At 52.3% G+C, this 23,347-nt stretch overlaps 1 protein-coding gene across 2 annotated transcripts in view; it reads left to right on the top strand.

Annotated features, from left to right (window-relative positions):
• TENM4 (teneurin transmembrane protein 4) overlaps positions 1–23,347 on the top strand; it is a 371,175-nt gene that overhangs the window by 120,495 nt on the left and 227,333 nt on the right. For both annotated transcript variants that reach the window (XM_056115823.1, XM_056115822.1), the window contains one exon: positions 21,698–21,947. In XM_056115823.1, coding sequence (XP_055971798.1) covers positions 21,698–21,947 — 250 coding nt within the window. The remainder of the gene's footprint in view (positions 1–21,697; positions 21,948–23,347) is intronic.

The following is a 23,347-nucleotide window of genomic DNA, read 5'->3' as shown; positions in this document are numbered from 1 at the left end:
GCTGTTCTTCCAGTTGACAATCAGGATTCTCTGCCTCCCTTTCTTTTCCCCGGGGTAATCTGTGGAGTGCAACCTTTGTAGCATTCCACACGCATCTCCCAGGGAGCCTGTTGTGGCTCACGCAGGCCCCTTCAGAGAGGAGGCTGCATCTCGTCTTCCTGGGCTCCCGCCACTAAGGCACCACGTGCATCTGACCATGTTCCCTCAGATCCCTGAGGCTCAGAGAGGCCGAGTCACCGTCAGGATCACACACAGAGGAGGCCGATGCTTCATGGAGGTAGGAGGGAAGCCGCCTCGGTCTCAGCCACTGTCTCCAGGTTCAACCAGGGGAAACCACGCTGTATCCACGAGCACAGTGGGGAGAATCCAGGAAGACCCTGAAGAAGGAATAGCCTAGTTTGGCTTTCAGGAAGGCTGATCTAGCAGCGACTCTTTCAAAGTCATGTAGTAATCTCAATAGTATTCCCAACTTAAAAGGAAGTCTTGGAATCTATTTATACATGGATGGAAATGAAGAGTATTCATGCTGAGTGAAATGAGTCAGAGGGAGAGGGACAGATATAGAATGATCGCACTCATTTGCAGGATATTAAAAAAAAATGTAGTATGAGAGTAATACCCAGAGACAATAGAAACAAGGGCCAGGAGGACTGGTCCACGGCAGGAAGCTTGCCACAAGGGGGTGGGGGAGTACAGTTAGGACAGAGTAAGGACCACCTTGACAATGGGAGTTGGAAATGATCACTCTGGACAAGAGCTGAGTGCTGAAAGGAGGTAATATGTTATACATGATAGCTTTTCAGTAATAAGGTAAAGGTAAAGGCAAAGGCCCTCCCGTTGATCATCGATTTGCTCGAGCGGGCCCAGTAACGTCTCCATTGGAGACTTTGTTGTTACTGTGTCTGGCATATCGAATACGTCACGGGGAGCTTGCCAGGCTCTGCTGTGCGGGCGAGATACTCTCGGTAGCTTGCCGGGCTCTCCGAGAGGGGCGGAGGAATCGAACTCGGGTCGGCGGAATCGAACTCGGGTCGGCCGTGTTGGGTGTGTGCAAGGCAAACGCCCTACCGCTGTGCTATCGCTCCAGCCCCTTTCAGTAATAGTATTGTAAATCAAGGTGCCTAAAAGGAAAAACTGAAACAGAAAGAGAGAGAGAGAGAGAGAGAGAGAGAGAGAGAGAGAGAGAGAGAGAGAGATGGGGAGGGAAAGAGAGAGAAGTACCTGCCATAGAGCCAGGCTTCGGGGGTGAGTATGGGAGGGAAACTGGGGACACTGGTGGTGGGAAATGTGCACTGGTGAAGGGATGGGTGTTGGACTTTATGTGATTGAAACCCAATTTTGAAAAACTTCGTGTATCTCACGGTGATGCAATTTAAAAAAAAAATTTTTTTTTTTTAATCATTCCATCCTAATGCAGCCCTGAGAGGTCCCCTGGGCAAACAAAGTCCAGGCATTGTGAGGCCAAGAAAGTTTTGTAGGATGGATGGCCAAAGGCACAAAGGGCACATTCTAGAACCCTCTCCCAGGGAGCTCCAGGTGGAGCTCTAGTCAAGGACCTTTAGTCTGCAGTGGCCTGTAAAACACTCTATGAAACCCTCATAATAAAATGAAAATTCAGGAAGCTAGAGAAATAGTACAGGGCTTAAGGTACTTGCCTTGCACATGGTCAATTAGGGTTCAGTCTCCAACATCCCACAGGGTCCCTTGAGCACGGCCGGGAGTGATCCCTGAGCTCAGAGTCAGGAGTAGCCCCGAGAACCCCCAGCTGCGACCCCATACAAAACAAAAAAAATTAAATTTTTTTTTTAAAAAAGGACTAGAATGAGAATTGGCTCTCCTGGACAGAGGCACAGAGCTGCCTGCCGCCCCTGAAGTCCCGGAATTGTTCAATGTCTCTCCTGTCCCCGCCCCCCAGCCCACCCCGGCAATAGGTTCTGATCTAATCAGGATCTAAATTTAATTAGTCTTCCTGAAACCTTCTCTGGTAAAATGGGCTCCCTGCAGAGCAGCCTTTGTTTTCAATGTTTGGTGGCTAAAAAAAGGCACTTTTCCTACCGAAATAGCAGTCTGGGGGTGGTGAACTTTTGACACAGGGAGAATAATTTCTCTTAGAGAAAACCTACAGCCACCTGAAGCTCGCTTCGGCTGTGCTTATGCAAATAGGCTTCAGCCACAGTAGAATATGATGGACTATTATAACCGGACCCCCTCAGTACTGCCCCCCAGGAGCCCCATCCTTAACTTAAGTCTCACATTTCCATAAGAAAGGCCACCGGGTCCCATCCACCCCCCCCCCCACCCTGGACTGCCCAGGCATCTTTTAAAGACCCAGGAAGCCTTTTGTTGGAGGATTTTCCTGGCCCCCTTCACCGGCCCTCTCTTCCTCTGGTCTCTTCTGAGCTTGCTGGTTTTTCCAAGGGAGAGATTAAATCAGTTGCAAGGAGCTGTTTAATTAAATGTTCCCCCTCCCACCTCGAAAGTTGCTGGAGACTTCTTTTGACTTCTCCTTGGCAATGCCTAATCACTGTAATTTAGCAGATTCTGTAATTACCTGCCGAGCACACACGGAAGCACTTTGATTGCGGTTTCTTTGTCCTGCCTAGTGCAACCTCCACTGACAGCTGGGTTGGCCTCTGTGGATGTCTGGAATATCCCAGTGGGAAGGTGGAGGGATGTGACTTTACAGGCAGCCTTTGAGGAGGTCAGACCGAGAAGCAGGGGCGAGCGGAGGTCTCAGTAAGGAGCCTTCTCCTTGGGGGAGGAGCCTCTAGGCTCGGTGAAGCCTGCAATGCAGGCCTTGCCGCCAGCACTCTGCCCCCAAGAGTGGCCACCAACTCTCCCTAGGGACTCCTGACCCCTAGCCCTGGCCATGGCACTCTGAATTTTGTGCTGCGTGTCACAGACCCCAAGCAGTAGGAAGTCCCAGCCGCAACTCTTCTGGGACCCTACACCTCCTGGGATCTGTACCTCCCTAAAGAAGGAAGAACATAACGCATCCATCATGGGTTATTGAGATCCTGAAGGCAGCCAGTAGCTCTTTGTACCAAGGACAGAGAGAACTGGCTACTTGGAAGTGGATTCAAACCCACTTTAGCGTCACTCCCAAACTCATTCTTCTTTGTCAAGGCTCCCTCCTGGATTTTTATCCTTGAACCCTGTCCACTTTTAGTTTCTTTGATGTCATCTTTCCGCATGTTAATGTAGACAGGGCTCTTACTTTGTCTCCGGGAACTGAGCAGAACACAGTGCAGAACTGAGCGAATGCAGTGCAGTTGTTCACACAGCAAGCAAATGGGACACCGGGATGATGGCCAACCTGCGTTGGGTCCCATTCACTCCTCCCCCCCCCCCTGACAGAGGGTCATTGCATGCTTGTGGATTTCTCAAGTATTTCTGTATGTTGATGCTTCTCGGTATAGATTTGTTCCTAACATAGACAACTATTTATTGGAAGGCTGTTACTTTAGGAATCAGCTGCCAAGTGGGGTCTATTTACGCTGAAACTTTTGGGTGTTAACCTTTAGTGTGGGGCAAAAAGCATAATGTTGAGCTCTTGAAAGACGGCCGCTGGCAAAATGTTCACCTGCTAGGCATTCTTCTTTTCATCCTGGGCCACCCTCTGCCTCCCAGAACTTGCAAGCCTGAAGGCCAAGGCTGATGGTCGCAAGCTCAGGGGCTACTCTGGGCATGACTTCTGATTAGTTATGGCTCCTGAGAAGGCAGTGGCCAGTGCTCCCCTCCCTCGGAGGACCTTGTTTTCAGATGGCCGGATGTGGATCTGGTGGGCAGGGAGATGAGATGGAGGTTGGCTTCTCAGAGAGTCTCCAGGGTTCCCAGCAGGGCAGACTCAGAGAAACTCAGCACAACCCAGGACTTTGCCTTTCCAAGGGCCTGAAGGTTGGGGAGGGAAGGTCTGACTGTCCCGGAGCCCTGACTTGAATTTCAGTGATGGAAGGACAAGAGGCAAGTCAACTTGAGTGTAAGCTCTCTGCTAGGGTTTGGTGTGATTCCTCATAGGGCATTGGTGGTAGAAGTTGGCAGGAAACAATATCCACATTTCTTTGCCTCACAAACGCAGGTCTGGGGCCAGAGAGATATTGTAGTGGGTAGAGCCTTGCAAGCAGCTTACCTGGATTCATTGCCCCCCACTACATACGGTCCCACCAACCCCTGCCAGAAGTAGTCTCTGACCACCAGGAGTAATCTTGGAACACCAGCAGATATGCTATCACCACCACCAAACCAAATGCAGGCCCAGGGCTCTGGAGGGTGGGAGGAGCTAGTACGGGGTTGGGCATATGAAGAGCAGGCTTCGCCCTAGCACCAAGTGATCTCACCTTTGCCTGTGTGGTCCTGGAAGCCCCTGGACACCTCATATCATGATTGATCCTCACATACAACCTTGTAACCCAATTGCCGAAAATCCACATGAATGGCCCCTGAGCTTCCGAGGACCTCTGGGGAGGACCCCCAGGTGCTGGGCTCTTTGCTTTAGCACAGGAAGATTTGAGTCTGTGTGGGTGTGGTGAGTACTCAGGAGACACTGAGATCCCTGATTTGGGGGGTTAAACACATCCATCATAAAACCCATAGAGCCTCTTAGCACAATCCCATTCCTCCCCCCCCCCCCTTGTTGCTCTTACTACTTTTGATTGGTATACACTTCCATTTATCTTACACTATTAGGGTTTTTTAATTATCTTACAATATTCTTATATTTCTTGGCAGCAGCTTGATTTCTTTTCATAGCAGAATAAAAGGAGAGGTGGTTTAAATCTAGCTCCGTGCCTTACAAATTTTGTTTGCCTTTTCTCTAATATAAAAGCAATACATCATTGGCTCTTTTCTTTGAGAATAAACTGGAATAAATTCCTGAGCAATCCCGGTGGACAAAGTGAATATATCAATAGAAAAAATGGCACATGGCAGCTAGCAAACTACTTTCACATTAAATCAATTCCTATGCTAGTCGCCACGATGCACACAAGCCAATAATTCATCAGAAACAAGCTCCGAGCATACAGCCGAGAAGTCCATGTGCAAGAACCCTGACCTCGTGCACACACCTGGTCCAAACGCAGACACTTCTGTTAATAGCCACATGCTGCAAGCAAAACATTGAATGGTGGGTAGGGAACGCAGGTGGGAAAATACCAAAGCTTTGTAACAAGCAGCAAAAATGTGCACTGGCCTAGAGATTCTCATCTTCCTCTCTCAAACCTGGAAAGCCAGCAGCAAAGCCAGGTAAAGAAGCATTTCCTGAGCTTTCCAGAGCGCTCATCGCTGATGGATTCCAGATGAGTCCCCTAATCACTGGTGTCCAGCATATTAGAAAACAAGTTATCTGATCTGTAAAATATCAACCCCAGGCTCTGCTTTCCCCAAGTGTCTCTGACATGACCACCAAACCTTCAGTGACAGCCGCAGTGGTTTAAAAGAAAAAAAAAAAAAGAAACACGAACACTTTTGTTTGTAATTATTCTAAAATGAGAATAATAGGAGCTCAATGGTTTTGAAATTACAATTCAGTAATATGTCTGCCACGCAGAGATTGTCCGTCACTGGCCTTTTTTTCCTCTCCCAAGTAAGTGATCAGGGACTCTGAGCTCCTGGAACTGCTTTCCCTGCCACTGACCTCCAGAGCCCCGAGTAACGAAGAAATACTGTTATTTTTCGTCTATCAGTTCTACGCATTTTCTGCCCTTCCCTGGCTTCGCTTGTTTCCACAACCCTCATGAAATTGTTATGATAATTTAGGATTAAGTACATAGTCATTAGTTATAAAATGAAGACCATGTTTTAAAAACTGGGCTTTCTTCGGACTGGAGCGATAGCCCAGCAGGTAGGGCATTTGCCTGGCACGTGGCCGACCCAGGTTCGATTCCCAGCATCCCATATGGTCCCCTGAGCACTGCCAGGAGTGATTCCTGAGTGCAGAGCCAGGAGTAACCCCTGAGCATCACCGGGCGTGACCCAAAAAGCAAAAACAAAAAGTAAGGGCTTTCTTCATGCATGATTCTTGTTCGGCTCTTGAGGCAGACGTCATACTCTTCTTTCTTCATAGTTTTTTTTTCTTGAATTTGTCTTTATTTTTCTTAGAGTTATTAATTGTCTTCTTTTTCGTTTTGTTTTGTTTTTCTGTTTATCAGGGGGGTTGGGGATGGGGGAAGGAATACCTGGTGATGCTTGGGGGGCTGACTCCTGGCTCTGTACTCAGAGATCAATCCTGACGGTGCTCAGGGAACCGTATGTGGTGCTGGAGTCAGCAGCATGCAAGGCAAATCCTTTAACCCCTGTACTCTCTCTCCAGCCCCTGGTAGCTTTTCTTTTTATTGCAAATGGTTCAATATGGCTAAGAGAGAATATTTACTACAAGGGAAACAGTGACAAAGGCAATTGTAACAGGAACCAGCTCTTAAAGGATCTTGACTGGCAGGCTAAGGAACTTGGACTTGATCTTCAGGGTTTCACAAAGAAGCCTAGAAGGGCTTTAGGTGAAGAGGTGAAGTTCTGGTACATCCCTCTGTCTGCTGTTGGGAGAACCACATGGAAATGTTTCAGCCTCACAGGAGTGTCTTGAAAGCAGCTACCATACCACTATCTTTGCCACAGAGCTAGGGTCATCTTTAGGAAACTCTCATACCGGAGAAATTTCCCTCAAGTAACAGACTGCCTCTAGTCCTCCTGTGAGTCTGTGGGGGCCCTCTGGGGTACAGGGATCACACCCATGTAGGTGGCATGCAAGGCAAATACCAAACCCAAGTACTATCACTCTGGGTTCCCCCTTTTTTGGTTTGGTTTTGTTGTCATTGCTGTTCTTCTAAAAAATTTCTTCAGTTGTTAAAATATTACTAGTATTGTCATAAATTTCACTTGATGCAGAAAGAAGGCTTTGTTTTTTTAGATTGCTGCTATTATTTATGGTTAGAAACTCGCTAGTAATTAGCTCATCCCCAGGGAATCTGGCGATCAACAGCATCTGTTGGGTCCAGCCGTTCACCTCTTGGCAGTGTTGAGCCTCCCCACGCACGTGTGTTCTGTGATCTTGATTCCAGTCTCGTAGCAATGACCTGCCTCCTTTCCCAGTGGAAAAAGAAAAGGGAGCTTACTCAAAAGTCTGCTGTTAGTCAAGCTTCAGAATCATGTTGGTCGACTCTTGGGTCAGTTAAAATGCTGGAGACACTAATTAGCCCTGAACACCAGCAAGTCCGACACTGAGGAAATCCAGAGGTAACTCAGGCTCTGGCTTGGCTGCTCCCACAGAAGGTTTTCCAGTATCATCAAGAACACAGGTTCTTCCTACAGTTCTGCTCTTTCTCTCCACGAGTTGGAGAGCCAACGTCATGCGCAGTGCATGGTGCTGTTTATCCCAGGGCAGGCCAGGGGCACTGGCCTCTCCCTGTTCAGTACTGAAAACTACAAAAGACTTTTTCCAGCAATGTCCAGACAAGAAGCCCTTGGTGCACACCGACCGGAATACCTTTGTTAGGTGCTTGCTGGAGGACAGGCCATCCTTGCTGAGTCAGGCACTCCCAATGGAGACAGTTCTCGAACCAGAAGTTCTCAAACTCAGCCACTCTCTAGCTTCCTGAAAGTTGGGGAACTCCAGGAAAGCCGCAGGGAAGAGGCAGACACAATGGGGGCATAGCTGGGAGGCCTGAAAAAAATGACCCCATTGGGGAGCTGCTGAACAGCAGGCAGGGGGAAAGCTGGCATGGATCGGGCCTGGGGCAGGACTGGGGTAAGGGGTTTGAGTGTTCCCCCAGCTTCCTCTGGTGGCCCTACATGGGGAGTGTCAGAGCCCCAGAGTCTGACACAGACAGCTGGGCTTCACAGAGCCTTTTCCCGGGCCACGTTCAAGTCATGAGAATCTGCGACTCTGAGGTCCCCCGGGGGCCACTGCATTCTGAAGGGCTCGGGCCTGAGACTGCCTGCAAGGTGAGGACTGCACTCCCCGTCCTCCCTGGGCCCAGGGAGCACCAGGCAGCAGAGGCCCCAGCCAGTGGCCTCGAGATGGTGGCTCCAGCCCCCCAGGTCCCCCACACACCAGGTACCCAGTGTGTGGTGGCTGAGGTGGCCAAGTCTGTGCTGATCTCCACGACTTTTCTGGTCACCTCTGCAGCACTTAAGCATCTCTGAGCCTCCGTTTCCTCATCCCCAAAGTGAGGAGGCTCCTGCCCGAACCTCCCGGCTCCTGGGCCAGTCTCGGCACCCACCACGGAGATGCTCTGTTCCACCCAGCCAGCTCCAGGTGGAATTCCTCCGCCTGATTAACAGGAGCCTGTTAAGAGAATGGAGACATTAAAAGCTTTGGGGGTGAGGACTTCCTTTCTGGGTGACACCTAACATGGATCAGACGGCTGGACTCGCAGTAGTTCAGCCATTAGATTACCGAGGGGTGAGGTAGTTGGTCTTCCGGGAGGAAAAAAAAAAATCAATGTGAGTAAGTGTGCTTGGTAACAGTGCACGGAATGCTGCGGTGGGTGGGAGAGGGGAAGGAGGAAGGGGAAGAGCAGGAGGAGGAGAGGGAGGAGGGGCGAGAAGGGGAGGGGAAGGTGGGGAGGAAGGGAAGGAAGGGCAGAGGAAAAGGAGGGGAAGGGGAGGCCTGGGGAGGAGGGAGAGGGAAAGAGAAGGAGCGGGAGCTGGGCCCAGAGGCCTCAGCCCTATGTACCCCCTTTCCACAAGGGCCGGTGCCTCTAAAGCCCCTCTTGCTATTTCCATAGCCACACGTCATGCAGGGGTGTTGTCCCATGGGAGGGAAAGACCAGACTTCACAGCATTGGAGCAGCCTGATCCATTCACCACAGGGCCAGCCCCTGACCCAGCCCCGGACTGGCCACTCCATGTAAGCATCAGGGTGCTAAGAGTCATTGTGTACGTGCCCGGACTAAGCCCAGTGAGGGCCACGCACTCAGCGCCAGGCCACCTGCGCTGCAGGCAGTGTGCTTGGCAGGGCCTGGGCAGGCAGTAGGGTGGGGTGAGGGTGCAGGTTTTGAAGTCAGGCGCCCTAGGATGGCTCCTGTCTGCATTATCCACTCCTGTCCTTGGGCAAGTTACACAGCAGTTTTTTATGCTTCTGTCTCCCCATGTGTAAGGTAGAGATAGTTAGTGTCTTCCTGCTGGGTTACTGTGAAAGTCGGGTTAATACCTAAGAAGCTTTTAGACTGGTCTCTGGCATACAGGATGTACCATGTATATATAAACCACTATTCTCCTTTTCCTCCTCCTCCCTGTCCTCCTTCTCCCCTTTCTTCAACTCTCCCAGAGTCCTGAAAGATGTATCCAACTGTCTTCCCTTGGGTTTTGGTGGGGGCTCACACCTAGTGATGCTCACTCCTGGCTCTGTGCTCAGGAATCACTCCTGGCAGTGCTTTGGGAACCAAATGGAATATCAGGGATCAAACCCGGGTCATCACCCATGCACAGGGCAAGTGCCCTACCTACCTGCTGTATGATCTCTCCAGCCTCCGCCAACTTTTTTTCTTTCACAGGTGGGAAAGTTGAGCCCTGGAGAGCCAAGTGACCACTCAGGATCAAATAACTTATAAATGGAATTTAGATGTAGATTTTTCTGACACCGTGTTTCCCCGCCATTTAATGATTTGTTTAGAACCAAGTGCTCACCCAGTCATTCACTTTTTTACAGATCCATTTAGCAAAGACAGTGCCTACTTTATATCAGCAGGGCAAGGAGTTAGGGTTTTGTTTTCTGAATTATCTTGGTCCCTTCAGAATCCCTGATTGTCTCATGCAATGTCAAATGACTTAAGCTGAAGTATGTCAGCAATGAAAAACCAAATTCTCATCATCAGATTCACATGTGTTTGATTCAGAAATGAGAGAAGAAAGACAAGTGAATAGAGCTTGCATGAAAAAGGGAAAAATATGTTAAAATGCAGTGTCATGGGGTGATTATTAATGGAATTCTAGGAATGATGCATTTGGAAACAGCCAAGAGGAACTTTCTGAGCAATTGGATCAGGTCTAACACTTTCCATTCCCACAGGAAAAACACTGAGATCCAGAGAAGTGGGATAATCAGACCACATGCCAGTAAGGCATGGCAGGACTGGGCCCACTCACCTGCTCCCACCTGCTCTGCCCCTCGAGGCTAATGGGCAGAACACAGAGTGGCTGAGTCACCCTAGGATGGGGCGAGCCCATGCACTCTGCACAGATCCTCCAGGGGTTCATGCCCGACTTTGATTTCAAACAGTCCAGAACCCTGGGAATCCATAGCAAGATGAGAGCGCCCTGACCCAGTGACTAGGAGAGAGCAAACCCATTGCAAACATTCAGCAGATGTTGGCTGGAAATGATTACGCGCCTCAAAATATCCTGCAGGCTTCCCCTGATTTTTGAGCTGCCCCCATGGAATCCCAGAACATAAAGAGTCAGGAGGAGAGAGGACACTGCAGGGACTCATGTGCTGCCATGGCCCCTGCGTCATGTGGAAGGGGGAGCAAGGCACAGAGGCAGAATGGCGTGGCCAGTTCTGGGCCACCTCTGTGACTGTGGCTTCCCCCTCGCTAGTTGGTATTTTATTTTGGAGAAGTCTTCCTATAACTTCTCAGAGCCTCGTAACTCAGAGTTGGGGAGGACAGAAGACCCATGGACCAGGCTTGTTTTCCAGATAAAATAAGACCACGCATGCATTGGGGGGCCAGAGAGATAGTACAGCGGTTAGGTGTGGGTATGCACACAGCCAATCTGGGTTCAATCTGCGGCATACCATATGGTCCCCCAAACCTGCCGGGAGTGATCCCTGAGCACAGAGCCAGGAGTCGCCCTGGCATCGCTGGATGTGGCCCAACACACACACACACACAACAACAACAACAACAACAAGAACTTGGGGCTAGAGAGACAGTAGGAAAGTCACTTGCCTTTGTCACTTTGATTTGAAAGCAACTCACCCAAGTTCAATCCCTGGCATCCCCTGCACACTACCAGGAGTGATTCTGGAGTGCAGGACGACATGTAAGCGCCAAGCACCACCAACAAAACAAACACACAAAAATTAGACCAGGCATGGCAAAAACTTAGCACAGCCCCTGGCACGCAGTAGTTGCTCCGTGGACACTGGGCCTCAGGACTGCAGGCCTAGTCACGGCGTATTGTATAGACTGACCCAAGCACCACGCTTGGGAGAACTCAGTGCCGACACGGGATAATGGGGGGTACAAAGCTATGAGCGAGGTGTAAGCGTTGCACTATTCGATTTTCCTTGTGTCTCTGTGAATTTGATTTTTCTCTGAAAATTGATCCCAGTGCCAGGCTGTGCTGCTCACTGTCAATCCGAGGACAAGCAGAAACCATCTCCCACTCTGTCCCCCTGGCCGTCTACTGGGTCCCCTCAGCTCCGGTGACCTGCAGCCTCTCCTATCGGTCCAGCACTTCTAAGTTCCTCTGCTCAGGGCTTTCTCCTGACTCTGATGAGGGCTTCCTCCTGATGGTGCTCAGGCAATCCTCTGCAGAGCCAGGGATGGAACTGGGCCTGGCCGAGTGCAGGGCAAGCCCCGCCCTTCTGTGCTGTCTCTCTGACCCGGCTCTGGGACTCTCTAATGTCCTTCCTAATCTTCCTCCCCCTGTACCTTCTCCTCGGGTACCTTTATTCCTATTGTCTATGTTCATTTTGACTGTTCATTAATTTTTTTTTGTGGGGGGAGGCGCCCAGCAGTGAACCCCAGCCTGTTGGGCCCTTGCCAGCCCTGCTCATCCATGTCCCAGCCTTAGATCGCACGTGGAGGAGACGGCAGCCAGCTCCCGCTGCCCCCTTCAGACCTAGTGTGCTTTGGAAGGGTCCCCTAGGCAGTGTCCCCTGTGTCCTGCAAGGGCCACATTCCACCACTTTTACAGCTGCATCCGGTTCGACTGCAGAAATGTCCTATACCTCCTATCAGCCAATCACCTATGGACAGATGCTTGAGTTGCAGTCTTCTTTGTGCTGTTGTACACAACTCTGTCGAGACCTGGGGTGGGTGTTACTTTCCGTGTTGACCTGCGCGTTGACGTGCGCATCTTCTTTGAGTCGGGATGCACAAGCAGTGGGGCCGGGTTCCGGGGCGCCCCTTCATAGGGAGCTCTGTAGTGTGGTTTCATGCTTCAGCCTACAAGGGGGTGAGACCCTCTGCGTGCCCTGATGCCCAGGGAGAGCTGTGTTGCTTGTCCAGAGCACTAGCTCAAGAGGGGTACGTGTGTCTGAACCCTGTGAACCAACCAATCCTCCAGCAAAGCAAGACCGCTTGCCTACTGATGTGATTAGTTGATTTTCTCCAGAAAACAGCGGAAGCAACTAAGAAGGCATTTATTTGTTTCATTTCCATCTAAGGAAAGAAGGGAGGGAGGGAGGAAAGGAGGGAAGGGGGAAGGGAATAGGAAGGAGGAAAGAAGGAAAGGAGGATGGAGGGAAAGAAGGAGAGAGGGAGGGAAGGAAGGGAGGGAGGGAGAGAGGGAAGGGAGGAAGGAAGGAAGGAAGGAAGGAAGGAAGGAAGGAAGGAAGGAAGGAAGAGAGGGAAGAAGGGAGGAAAGGCAGGGAGGGAGGAAGGAAGGAGTGAGAGATGAAGGGAGGGAGGGAGGGAGGAAGGAAGGAAGGAAGGAAGGAAGGAAGGAAGGAAGGAAGGAAGGAAGGAAGGAGAGAGGGGGAGAGAGTAAAGGAGGGGTGAAATTCCAGTGTCATGGAGTTCCATTTGTGCGGCCTGTGACCACATGGTGCGTGCATGGGCCCTGCATCACATCCCTCATTGCTAGGGGCCATTTCTTTAGGAGGTCCCGAGCTGTAAATCTGACGAGTGGTGGTCACTTGTGGCTCTGGACATCACCATTGGATTAAGGTTCTGTGCCGGCTGCTGCCTCAATTGTTTTGCAAACCTGAGGTGGGCTGATGGGATTTCTCGTCCTCTGTTAACATTCGTTGATTCCGAAGTTGGACACAGTAAAATATTTTGTAGCTGACAGAAAAGAATGACCGTGGGGAAGGAGTCCAGGTGGCCCCGTGGGCCAAACGCTTCTGTGCGTTGAAATAAAGTCAGTGAGCTGAGCTGCATCCAAGGGAGTACTGGAAGCTTTCAGGCACGGAACAAAGCCACTGCCAGTCCCATTGACCAGACCCTGATCCCAGGCTGGGCGAACGGTGGGCTGGAGGGCGGAGAGGACCCACAGCAGGAAGCTGGAGCTAGGCTTGCATTGAGTCCTGGCAGCTGGTGGTTAAGGAACAGGGACAAATCCTCACTCCAGGCCTCAGACTCCTCCTCTGTCAAGAGAATCAGTGCCAGGCCGGGAGCCAGCCTTTTCTCTGTATCGAGGGCTGCCAGGTGGAACACAAAGGACAAGATGGTGGACGGGACGCCTCAAGCCGTCTCCCTGCATGCTGGGGGTGCTGCCGAGACACCTGGCTGGGAACACTGAGGAAGATGAAATCGAAGCATCACAGGGCTGCTTAGCAGGGTACCCTATGCCCAGGCGGCTTCCAGCCCCTGCATCGCATGAAGGATGGTGAGCGGGGCTCTGGCAGGGGACTATAATAGGACACATTCATGTGTGTGCTTAGCAGGACATGGTTTGTGGGCATTGATGGATGGGACACTGGCCTCGGATCTCCTGAGCATGCAGCCAGAGGAGAAGCGCGCCTGTGGTGTGTGTGAGGAGTGATGAAAAGCATCTCTCTGATCAGGGCCTTTGCCCATAGAGCAGATTTTCATGGCCCCAAGGAGAAAGGTCAGGGTCACATGGGCTGGGCTCCTGGTGAGGTCGGGCTGGGCGTTCTGGGCCAAGGTGAAGGACATTTGCACTCAGTGACTGGGAGGACCCTGGGATGATATCTCTGGTTTTTTGTTTGTTTGTTTGTTTCCATTTTTCTTTCCTTTTTTGGTCATATTCAGCAATGCTTAAGGGTTGCTCCTGGCTCTGCACTCAGGAATTACTTCTGGCGGTGGTTGGGGAACCATATGGGATTCTGGGGATTGAGCCCGGGTCGGCCGTGTGCAAGGCAAAACGCCCTGTCTGCTGTGCTATCGCTCTGGTCTCTGGGCATGGTATCTCTCTATCTGTGTTCTGAGCCTGGCAGAGTGTGGCTCTGTTCGAAGGAGGTTAGTGATTCCTACTCAGGCCTACTGCTCTGGGATACTATCAGACATGAAGACTTTGAGTACCTCTTCCCTCTGATTATTGGCATGAACTATCCAGTTTTAGAGTACATGAGGTGAGTGTGCCAGGGCTTCTGGGTAAGCTCATCCTGGGCATGCGCCTAAGCCCGGTTCCATCCTGGGTGTCATAGGCACCTCTGGACGTGCCCCCATCACCCAAATAACACGAGAAGCTTTCTTCTTTAGTAAATTGCCTGATGCTTTATGGGATTGTATCCTTCCCTTGCAGCATCAAGAGCAGAAACAGCAGGATATTTCTGTTGGGGAGCTTGGCTTTCCTCATTTCCTACCAACATGACCCTGGACAAGCTTCTTGTTTTGTGCATGGTTTTGTTTTTCAATCAAGTTATCATATTGCTTCAATTTGCCCCAAATGCTAGAAACTTAAGATGGCCCATAGTTGGAAAGAAATAACACATGGCAGGGGTGAAGCTACTTGCTTTGCATATGGTCATCCCCCTACTTCTGTCCAGACACCACCTGATCCCACAGCAGGGAGGTGATCCCTGAGCACTGTCAGGAGTGATCCCTGAGCACTGTCAGGAGTGATCCCTGAGCACTGCCAGAAGTAATCCCTGAGTACTGTCATGAGTGATCTCTGAGCACCATCAGGAGTGATCCCTGAGCACCGCCAGGAGTAATCCTGATCACTCCACCGGGAGTGATCTCTGAACAGGAGTGTCCCCCAACACATGCACAAAAGGAAAGATTCTACAAACCGCTGAGGGGTTTTCAAGGCCAGGTTACTTTGTGAGGGGGAGAGGAATCCAGTCCTCCCTTGTGGTGTGGTAAGATGAAGATGCCTTCCTGAGCACCCCGCTGATAGTCTGCATCTGGGAGTACTGTTAGGTCCCCCACTGATACCTGCTCCGGCCTGGTGCTATAGTCCCACTGGGGCCAAGCACATAACTCAGCAGACCTTTGGGGTCAGCTTACTTAAGACAACTCACAGAAACTCGCAGAGAAGACCAAGTGCTCCATGAACAGCCAGGTAAGATCTCTACCACCGGTCCCACAAGGACCTAAGGAAAACATGGTTGATGGGATTGTCGAGTGCCAGGGAGTCTATGAGTAGTCCAGCCCGTTTTCTCATCTGCCCGTCACCGTGCTGATGACCCTGCAGCCCGCCTCACCTGGTCCTTGGCCATACTGAGAAGCAGCTGCGCCCTTATCTCTGCTTTGCAGACCAGGAAAGCACAGCTTCCAGGGCTCAGGCGTTCACGCAGCACTGCTGAGCTAGGAAGTGGTGGGGCCTGGTTTCAAACACAGTTCATCCCTCTGTGCCTTTGAATCCGGGTCAGAGCCTGCAGCAAGCTCCAGGAAGGACCCGTCATGTGGTGAGGGCTTGTATTCCAAGTACTGGAGCCTGGGCCACGACACCCGACCGGCATGCTAGCATGGTCAGTGACTTTGCTTTCCCCTCTGCATGTCCTGGTTTCCGTGGAGAGCACTCCCCCTGGAAACTGTAGACGAGGCAGGGCGTGAGTGCGGGGAGAGCTTCTCTCCCGCGGGATGAGCACTGTCTTTCTGGCTGATGGGATCAGCACTTTTCATGGGAAGAGAGAAGAGAGGCAGTATTTTTGGGGGAGGAAGTGGAGTCACACTGGCAATACTCAGTTGCTCCTGGGATTACTCCTGGCTCTGCACTCCAGAATCACTCCTAGTGCTGCCCAGGGGAACATATGGGATGCTGGCATCAAACCCTGGTCAGCAGAGTGCTAGGCAAGTGCCTTCCCTGCCGTGACATCACTCCAGCCATGTCACAGGAAGAGCATTTCTTAGTTCTTGCTGTCCATGGGAAGAGAAGACAGATTTCCTCCGGAGATGCAGGAGGGCAGCCACCTCAGTGCTGGGATGTGCCACCCATCCCCCCCATGCAGGGCTCCTTCCTGGGACCCCCGAGACCCCACCCAGCTCATGGGCACAGCGTGACGTTCTGCCCACTTCCTGTGATCTTGGCCTCCTTATGTGCAGCCCCTGTCCTCTGGAGCTGGTTCTCCTCCCCTACACATGGTGAACTGTGGAGCACCTGTCCATGCACACACACACACACACACACACACACACACACCCACACACCCTACCTATGCCTTGGGCAGCAGGCAGTAGGAGGTAACCCCCACATTGCATGAGTCAGGTCATTTTTGAAAAGGTTAAGAAATGGTGGCTGGAGCGATAGCACAGCAGGTAGGGTGTTTGCCTTGCACGCGGCCAACATGGCCGACCCGAGTTCGATCCCTCTGCCCCTCTCGGAGAGCCCGGCAAGCTACCGAGAGTATTCGATATGCCAGACACAGTAACAACAAAGTCTCCAATGGAGATGTTACTGGGCCCGCTCGAGCAAATCGATGATCAACGGGAGGGCCTTTACCTTTACCTTTACCTAAGAAATGGTGGCAGATTGTTGGAAGGATCCTCCCAGGATGGGAGAAGCATGCTGAAAGTAGACTCTAGACCGAACATGATGGCCACTCAGTGCCTCTTTTGCAAACCACAGCAACTAAAAGGAGTGAGAGAACAAAAGGGAATGCCCTGCCACAGAGGCAGCGTGAGATGGGGGGCATGGGGGATGGGAGGGATACTGGGATCCGTGGTGGTGGGAAATGGGCACTGGTGGAGGGATGGGTACACGATCATTGTATAACTGAAACCCAAGCACAAAAATTTGTAAGTCTACAACTGTACCTCATAGCGTTTCATGAGGTTCACACTAATAAAAATTAAAAAAAAAAAGAAGTGTTGTAAGAAGGAAACGCCAGTGACAGTGTTAGTGCAAAAGTGGATTCTCCTGCGCTGGTGGATTCTTGAGAATAATATAAGAGATTTACAGACCAAACTCGAAAGGGTGAAAGTTAGTTATCATACAGATAAAGGAGATGGGTTCAGGTCCCTCCCCATTTGTCCCGGCCTTTGTCCTTTACCCGTGAATGATGTCACCCGTCCTATCCCTGACACCCCCCTGTCCCCTGAACGACCTCCCTGTCTTTTCCCACACTGTCCACTCACTTCTCAGGAACGACGGCCAGGTCCTGTCCCTGCATCACTCTCTATCCTGCATATGCTCTCCCCAGCCTCTGGCCATGGCCACGTGTGGGGGGCAAGATCTCTGTGCTCTGTGCCTCTTGCCAAGCTCCCAGTGGTACCCCAGCAGTTCCTGTCATTCAGTTCTCCTTCCCTCATCTCCAGCCATAGCCACATGCGTGTGGGTAAGACACCTGTGCTCGGCACCTGGGCATCTGAGCCCTGCCCGAATTCGAGCTTTCTGGGATGCCTGAGCCCTGCCTGTATTCTCCCCTTCTGAGCCTACATGGCCAGCCTGGGTCATCTGAGTCATGTGTCCAGATGCACAGCAGTACCTGATCCTGGAGGTTGGGGAAGAGAAGAGAGAGTCCAGAGGGAGTGAGAGAGCATGCAGAGAGGGAGAGAAAGTGGGAGGGGGGGGGCTTTTATCTGCTGCCCTATCTCAGCCCCCAACCATTCCGTTATCTATTTTAACTGACCACCTGTTCCATGAGTGAGACTTAGAGTGAAGTGATGCTCTACCCTTCTGCTCCTGCTATGCCAACAGCAGGGGGCTTTCCCAGGACAAGTTCTGCTCAGTTGGACAGCGTTTCAAGTCAGGGCAGGTCCTGGACCTGGGGAAGAGTTCCTACGGCCATAGCTGGCCTCTTCCAGAAGGAGCCAATATTCCTCTCTGGCCTCAGTGCCACGCACGTATTTCCTTCCACTGGCCCCCTTTTTGCATGCTGTGCAGCTCTGTTCTTTCCCAGATCCAAATATTACACCCTCACCTCCTGGCCCCGCTTGCAGAGGAGAAAACTGAAGTTCACCAAGGCTGAGAGATGCATTCATAGTTATCTTTGAGCCCCTAAAACTATGACCTTGAGGATCTGAAATCACCACCAGTCCCCCACTCTTTACTGAAGAACAGCAGTGTTTCTTGCGGGGAGGTTGTGGGGATCCAGGTCTCACACCTGTGTTACTTTTCCTACAAACGGTCCATCAGCTCCATCTGACTTCTCCATAGCTCCTTCCAGGCAGAGAAATGGCCACGTCTTTGCGCGTGGTTCCCGTGTGTGCCACAGTTTCTCCTTTGCTTCATTTCTCTCTCCTCACAGTGTGGTATAAGCCTCCAGAGGAAGCACATCACACTTCCAGCTCTTGGCTTAGACGCCGACTCCTCAGCCACAGAGGTGGTAATTTTACCACTCACAAGCTCTACCTTCCACCAAACACGGAACACAAAATGTGTTTCAGCCAAGTTTCCTACCGCTTTGCCACGAGGAGCCTCTCCGCTCTCCTGGGAAAATGCTCCTCGTTTCCAGTCGAGACCGAGTCAGAATGAACTGAAATGTCCCACGGCCACTCTGTACTTACTTGCATATTCCTAAAGAAGGTGGAAGCTCCTTCCCCTTCGTAGCGCTAACACTCACCTCCAACCCGCCCTGGGTGCCGATGTCATCTTTCCTAGCCTGGGCCTGAAACTCTTTTAGACTCAGCCCGATTCTCACTTCTGCCACCCTTCCCCCTGTTTCCCACATCTGTGACTGATTTCTGTTTGGGTTTAGGCATTTGAGATGAACACGGACAGGGAGGCTTCAGCAGTCCGCAGTGGCCTTTCTGCTGTGAGGGTGAACTGCAAGGCATGTTGAGAGCCGCCTTCGGGTTTCAGGACGGGCAGTGAGGGAGAGCAGGCGAGCGAGCACTCTTGTCTCTTCTTGGGAGGGACTAAGCCAGCGCTGCTTTGGGGGCCCCTCTTATCCCCTCATCTCCAGCTAATCACTGCCCAAGACCCACCTCTAACGCAGGATTCCATGGAGGGGCCCTGCTGTGTGGGCTGAGTGGCCCGTGGCTCAAGGACCAGTAGGTCCATCTTCCTGGCTGCTTCACCCCAAATGCCCACCTGCGGGCAGGTTAGGGGAGCCGTGAAGATGGTTCCCAGAGCTCCTCTCCTGGGCTGACATCCCTGGGAACGTTCTTTTCCATTTAATTATTCTGGTTTGGGGGCCACATCCGGCAGTACTCAGGGGTGCTCAGGCACACATCCTTGGCTTTGCACTCAGGAACTACGCTTGGCAGTAGTTCCATCTGGGATGCTGGGGATTGAACCCAGGTTGGCTGCATGCAAGCCAAATATCCTACCCTCTGTACTGCCGCTCAGGACCACACCCTTACCCCCCCACCTCCCCCTCCTTTACCAACTTTCTTTCTTTGAAAATTAACCCACTTAACCTATCCTCATGCTCTTAAATTTTCCCTCTAAGAATTGGGTCCTGCTCTTAGTACTTGAAAGTAGAAACAATTCTGTCTTATTTCCTTTATGGGGTTGCAAACGGCCCCTCTTCAGATGGGTCAAATATATGCCCCAGGGCCCAGGCTGGTGCCTGGTCTGCCTTTACTCCAGGGTCATCTCCTGTCTAGGTCGTTACCAGCCCTTGGTCTAAAATAGTGCGCTAAACCACAGTGTCAAAAGTTTAAAAAAGTGCACCTCGTAGACACAAGTGAGTGTGATGTCAGTGGGCCCCCACCAATGGCTTATGTGAGGCTGAGGAGAGGAGAGAGACGGTCACTTTCTCCCGAACCGCCTCCGCCACCCCCAGACCAGCTGGGAAGTCTAGGACTGAGAGTCTGCGATGAGCCCCTGCTCAGCACAGGCCAGAGTCCCACCAGCCCTAGCAGGTGGACCTGACGTCCACTTGGTCTTCCAGCATGGGAGTTGACCCCTGTCACCTTTCTTTTTCTCAGGAGTCACAGACTCAGGTTGGGATGAGGAATTGTTCTTTCAGGAAAGAAAAGTCAGTCTAGGCCTTACCTAGGGTTACCGGGTTCTTGTCTTGCCTCACAGAAAAGAATTTTAGAAGTAAAGCAGCAGTGAAGTAGAACAGATTTTATTTGGAGGCTTTTGAAGGTGAGGAGGGAGGAAAAGTTCTTGCGTGCACGAGAGAGAGAGAGAGAGAGAGAGAGAGAGAACTGCTCAAGAAAGAATGCAGGCTTCTCCAAGGGTAGAAAGAGCCCCTGCACACGCCCCAGCATTAGATATGGAAACATGCATGTACATATCTCAAGAGGGGAGATGCAGGCAACACATGTGCCCTGATGCCACATGTACTGGGTCACGTGAGCGCCAGCAGCACATGGGCTCGAGCAGCATCTGCGTGCCCTCCCTTTGTTCAAGGTGGCTTTGATAGGGTTTTCCCAAGGTGCCCCACGTGGGGCTTTCCAGCTAGGTAAGAGTCCATTGCTAGGGTTGTTTCCAAGGGAGCAGAGCTAGGAGCGATCTGCTTTGAAACACCTTTTCTTGACCTTTGTTCCTGCTGGAGCTTCTCTCCGAGGGTGGGTCCAGACTTCTCTGGTCTGGGCCAGCTGAGGGTAAATCAGATTAAAGGAAGGAATTGAGGTTCTCAAGTAATTTCCTTCAGGCCCTTTCTGTAGGGAGGGGTCCAGTCTCTTCAGGGTCTGCTGCTGGAGTAGGTCTTATCAGATCTTGCTTCCAGGTGGGTGAGACTTAGAACTGGTGGTTTTATTACTTCCCAGAAATTTCATTGGCATGATGCGTGTGTGTGTGTGAGTGTGTGAGTGTGTGAGTGTGTGTGTGTGAGTGTGTGTGTGAGTGTGTGTGAGTGTGAGTGTGTGTGAGTGTGTGTGTGAGTGTGTGTGAGTGTGTGTGAGTGTGAGTGTGTGTGTGAGTGTGTGTGTGAGTGTGAGTGTGTGTGTGAGTGTGTGTGTGTGTGTTGGGGGCTGGCTGGGCTTCCTTTAATCTTCCTGCCTACATCAAGTGGGTGGGTGGGGAAAGGGGGGTGGGAAGGGGGACGTTGGTGGAGAGAAGTGAACACTGGTGAAGGGATTAGGGAACATTACATACCTGAAACCCAATTATGCATAACTTTGTGATTCACTGTTAGAAAATGAAAATGGATGGATGAATGAATGAATGAATGAAATGTCACAGTTTGCACCAGGTCCCATATACACAGGCCTGGGGCTTTGTCCAGGCGCTGCCTTTCTCCGAGACAGCACCTCAGCAGGGCCTGGCTCTCACTTAGCTCATCAGCTCCAGCTGGCCTGGCCCTTCCCTTCTGTAACCCAGTTCTCAGAGGCTGCACCCAACAATCTGGGGCGGCGTCTGGGAAATCAGGGGGCTCCCTCCTGACTGTGCTGTGGGCTTACTCCTGGCGGGTCTCAGGGGGGCCCTGGCATGGTGCAGGGGAGGGAACCCAGGTCTGCTGTGTGCTGTCACCTTGTCTGCTGTGCTGTGCCTCTGACATTTTCATTCCTGACAGGTCCCTGGGCAGTGTTGAACGGCTTGTCCCAAACTGCCACTGTGGACTGATCTTTCTCCAGTTGTCCTTCTTTCCCTCTCTTCCTTCCACCGCCCCCCCCCAGTGGGTGCAGGGAACTGGCTGGGGTCTCGCTCTAACCCCAGCACCCCCCTGCGCTGTCGGTGCTAGCGGATATTCACCGAATGCCAGTTGTGTCTGATCTGCGCTGCTGTGCCTGGCATGCTCCTCTGGCCAGGGTCCGGACTGCCCCCTGATAACGTGTTTGTACCCCAGATCACCCCGGCGGCCTACAGAACCACCCCCGGCTCCGGACACCGCCTCTCCCGCACGCGCACACCCCCAGCCAGCACCACGCAGCCTCCGTCAGCTCCCTGAACCGGGGCAACTTCACGCCCAGGAGCAACCCCAGCCCAGCACCCACTGACCACTCGCTGTCCGCAGAGCCCCCCGCCAGCGCCGTGCAGGAGCCGGCCCACGCCCAGGACAACTGGCTACTCAACAGTAACATCCCCCTGGAGACCAGGTGCGGGCCAGGTGTGGGGGGCTGGGGACAGGGGCGGGGGCGGGGTGAGAGGCAGGAGTGGCCGGAGCTGGCTTTAGGGATGTGGACCCCAGGTGCACCTGGGGAGAATAAGCACTGGCTTGGGAGTCCATCAGCTCCCAGGCCCAACCAGCTGGGCCCTCTATGGCCTTGTCCAATCCTGACTCCCCCTCCTCTGGGAACTCTCCTAAGTTGAGCACACCCCATAGGGGAGCTGCTACCAGAGACAACTGACAGGAAAAGGCTTTGGGAGCTGACCTGTGGCAGGGGCGTGGCCGGGCCCACACGCTTGGTTCACCCTCCTCCCACTCCGTCCTGTCCTGCTTCCACCAGAAACCAGCCCCTGACAGGGAGCATCTGAGGGGGACAGTGGGGTCCTCAGGACCGCATAGTGGGGTTCTCATGGGAGCCAGTGAGGGTTTCAGGAGCTGAGGCCCAGAGAAGCTTAGAACCCAGGCTGCCTTCTCTGCTCTCCTGCCCTCCCCAGCCCCCTCCTGCCCCCTCACAGATCACTTTCTCAGCCTAGTCCTCTTTCTGGAGAGCCCTCCCTATCTCTGCATAGTTGCTACTTTGGCAAATGGAGATGATGTGTATGATGATTAAAAAAAAAAAAAACAACCCACACCAATGCACTTAGTAAATGCAGAAGGTAGGAGTTAGAGGGACGCGCAGCCAAGCACTCGAGACTTGGGAGAGCTTGGCCTGTCCCGTTTCTCTAACGGATGAGGCGTCCCTGGCTGGAAAAGTGGGAGCCTCCTCATCCACGGGGGAAACCTAGACTGACTTTCTCAGGCTTCCCATGCTTTGGGACGAGGACAGAACGTCCCATCACATTTTCAGTAAATGAACCCATTGTGTGTGGGGAGCCCTCGTGACTCACCTGGCCCCTCACACGCAGGTTCTTGCCTCCAGTTACCCCCGTCCCCTCACTCTGCAGGAAGCAAGTTCCTCTGACAGGCCCCACGCGTGCCTCTTCACGAGAGCATCTCTGCTGACGCCACCCTTCACCTCCCTCGTGCCTCTGTCCTGTGCCTGTGTGGCTGTGTGACCCCCAGAGGTAGAAAGGTGGGCGTTAGCAGCCCTCGGTGGCTTCTGTGCGCTCGTTGACTGGCCACAAGTGCCCAGAGAAGCAGGCCAGGACTCGTGCTTCTGCTTCCCATGCTCTCGGCCCCTGCCTCAACGTGGGTATTCTTTGTCTCCAGTAGGATCCAAGTAGGGCATTCTCTGGGGTTTGAGGGTGTGAAGGGGAGGAGAGGAGCCTGGAGGATGCTGTTTGGATGCTCAGAGTCAGGTGCCCATGGAAGTCACCCCTGCTCACCTCTCCCACCTCATTAGCCAGTGTCCAGCCTCCTCCCTGACCCTTGCTGCCTTCTCGTGGCCGT

The sequence above is a fragment of the Sorex fumeus genome, unplaced genomic scaffold (assembly GCF_029834395.1).
Source record: "Sorex fumeus unplaced genomic scaffold, SorFum_2.1 ptg000030l, whole genome shotgun sequence".
Classification (NCBI taxonomy): Eukaryota; Metazoa; Chordata; class Mammalia; order Eulipotyphla; family Soricidae; genus Sorex; species Sorex fumeus.
This window is presented reverse-complemented; position numbering and strand designations above follow the sequence as displayed.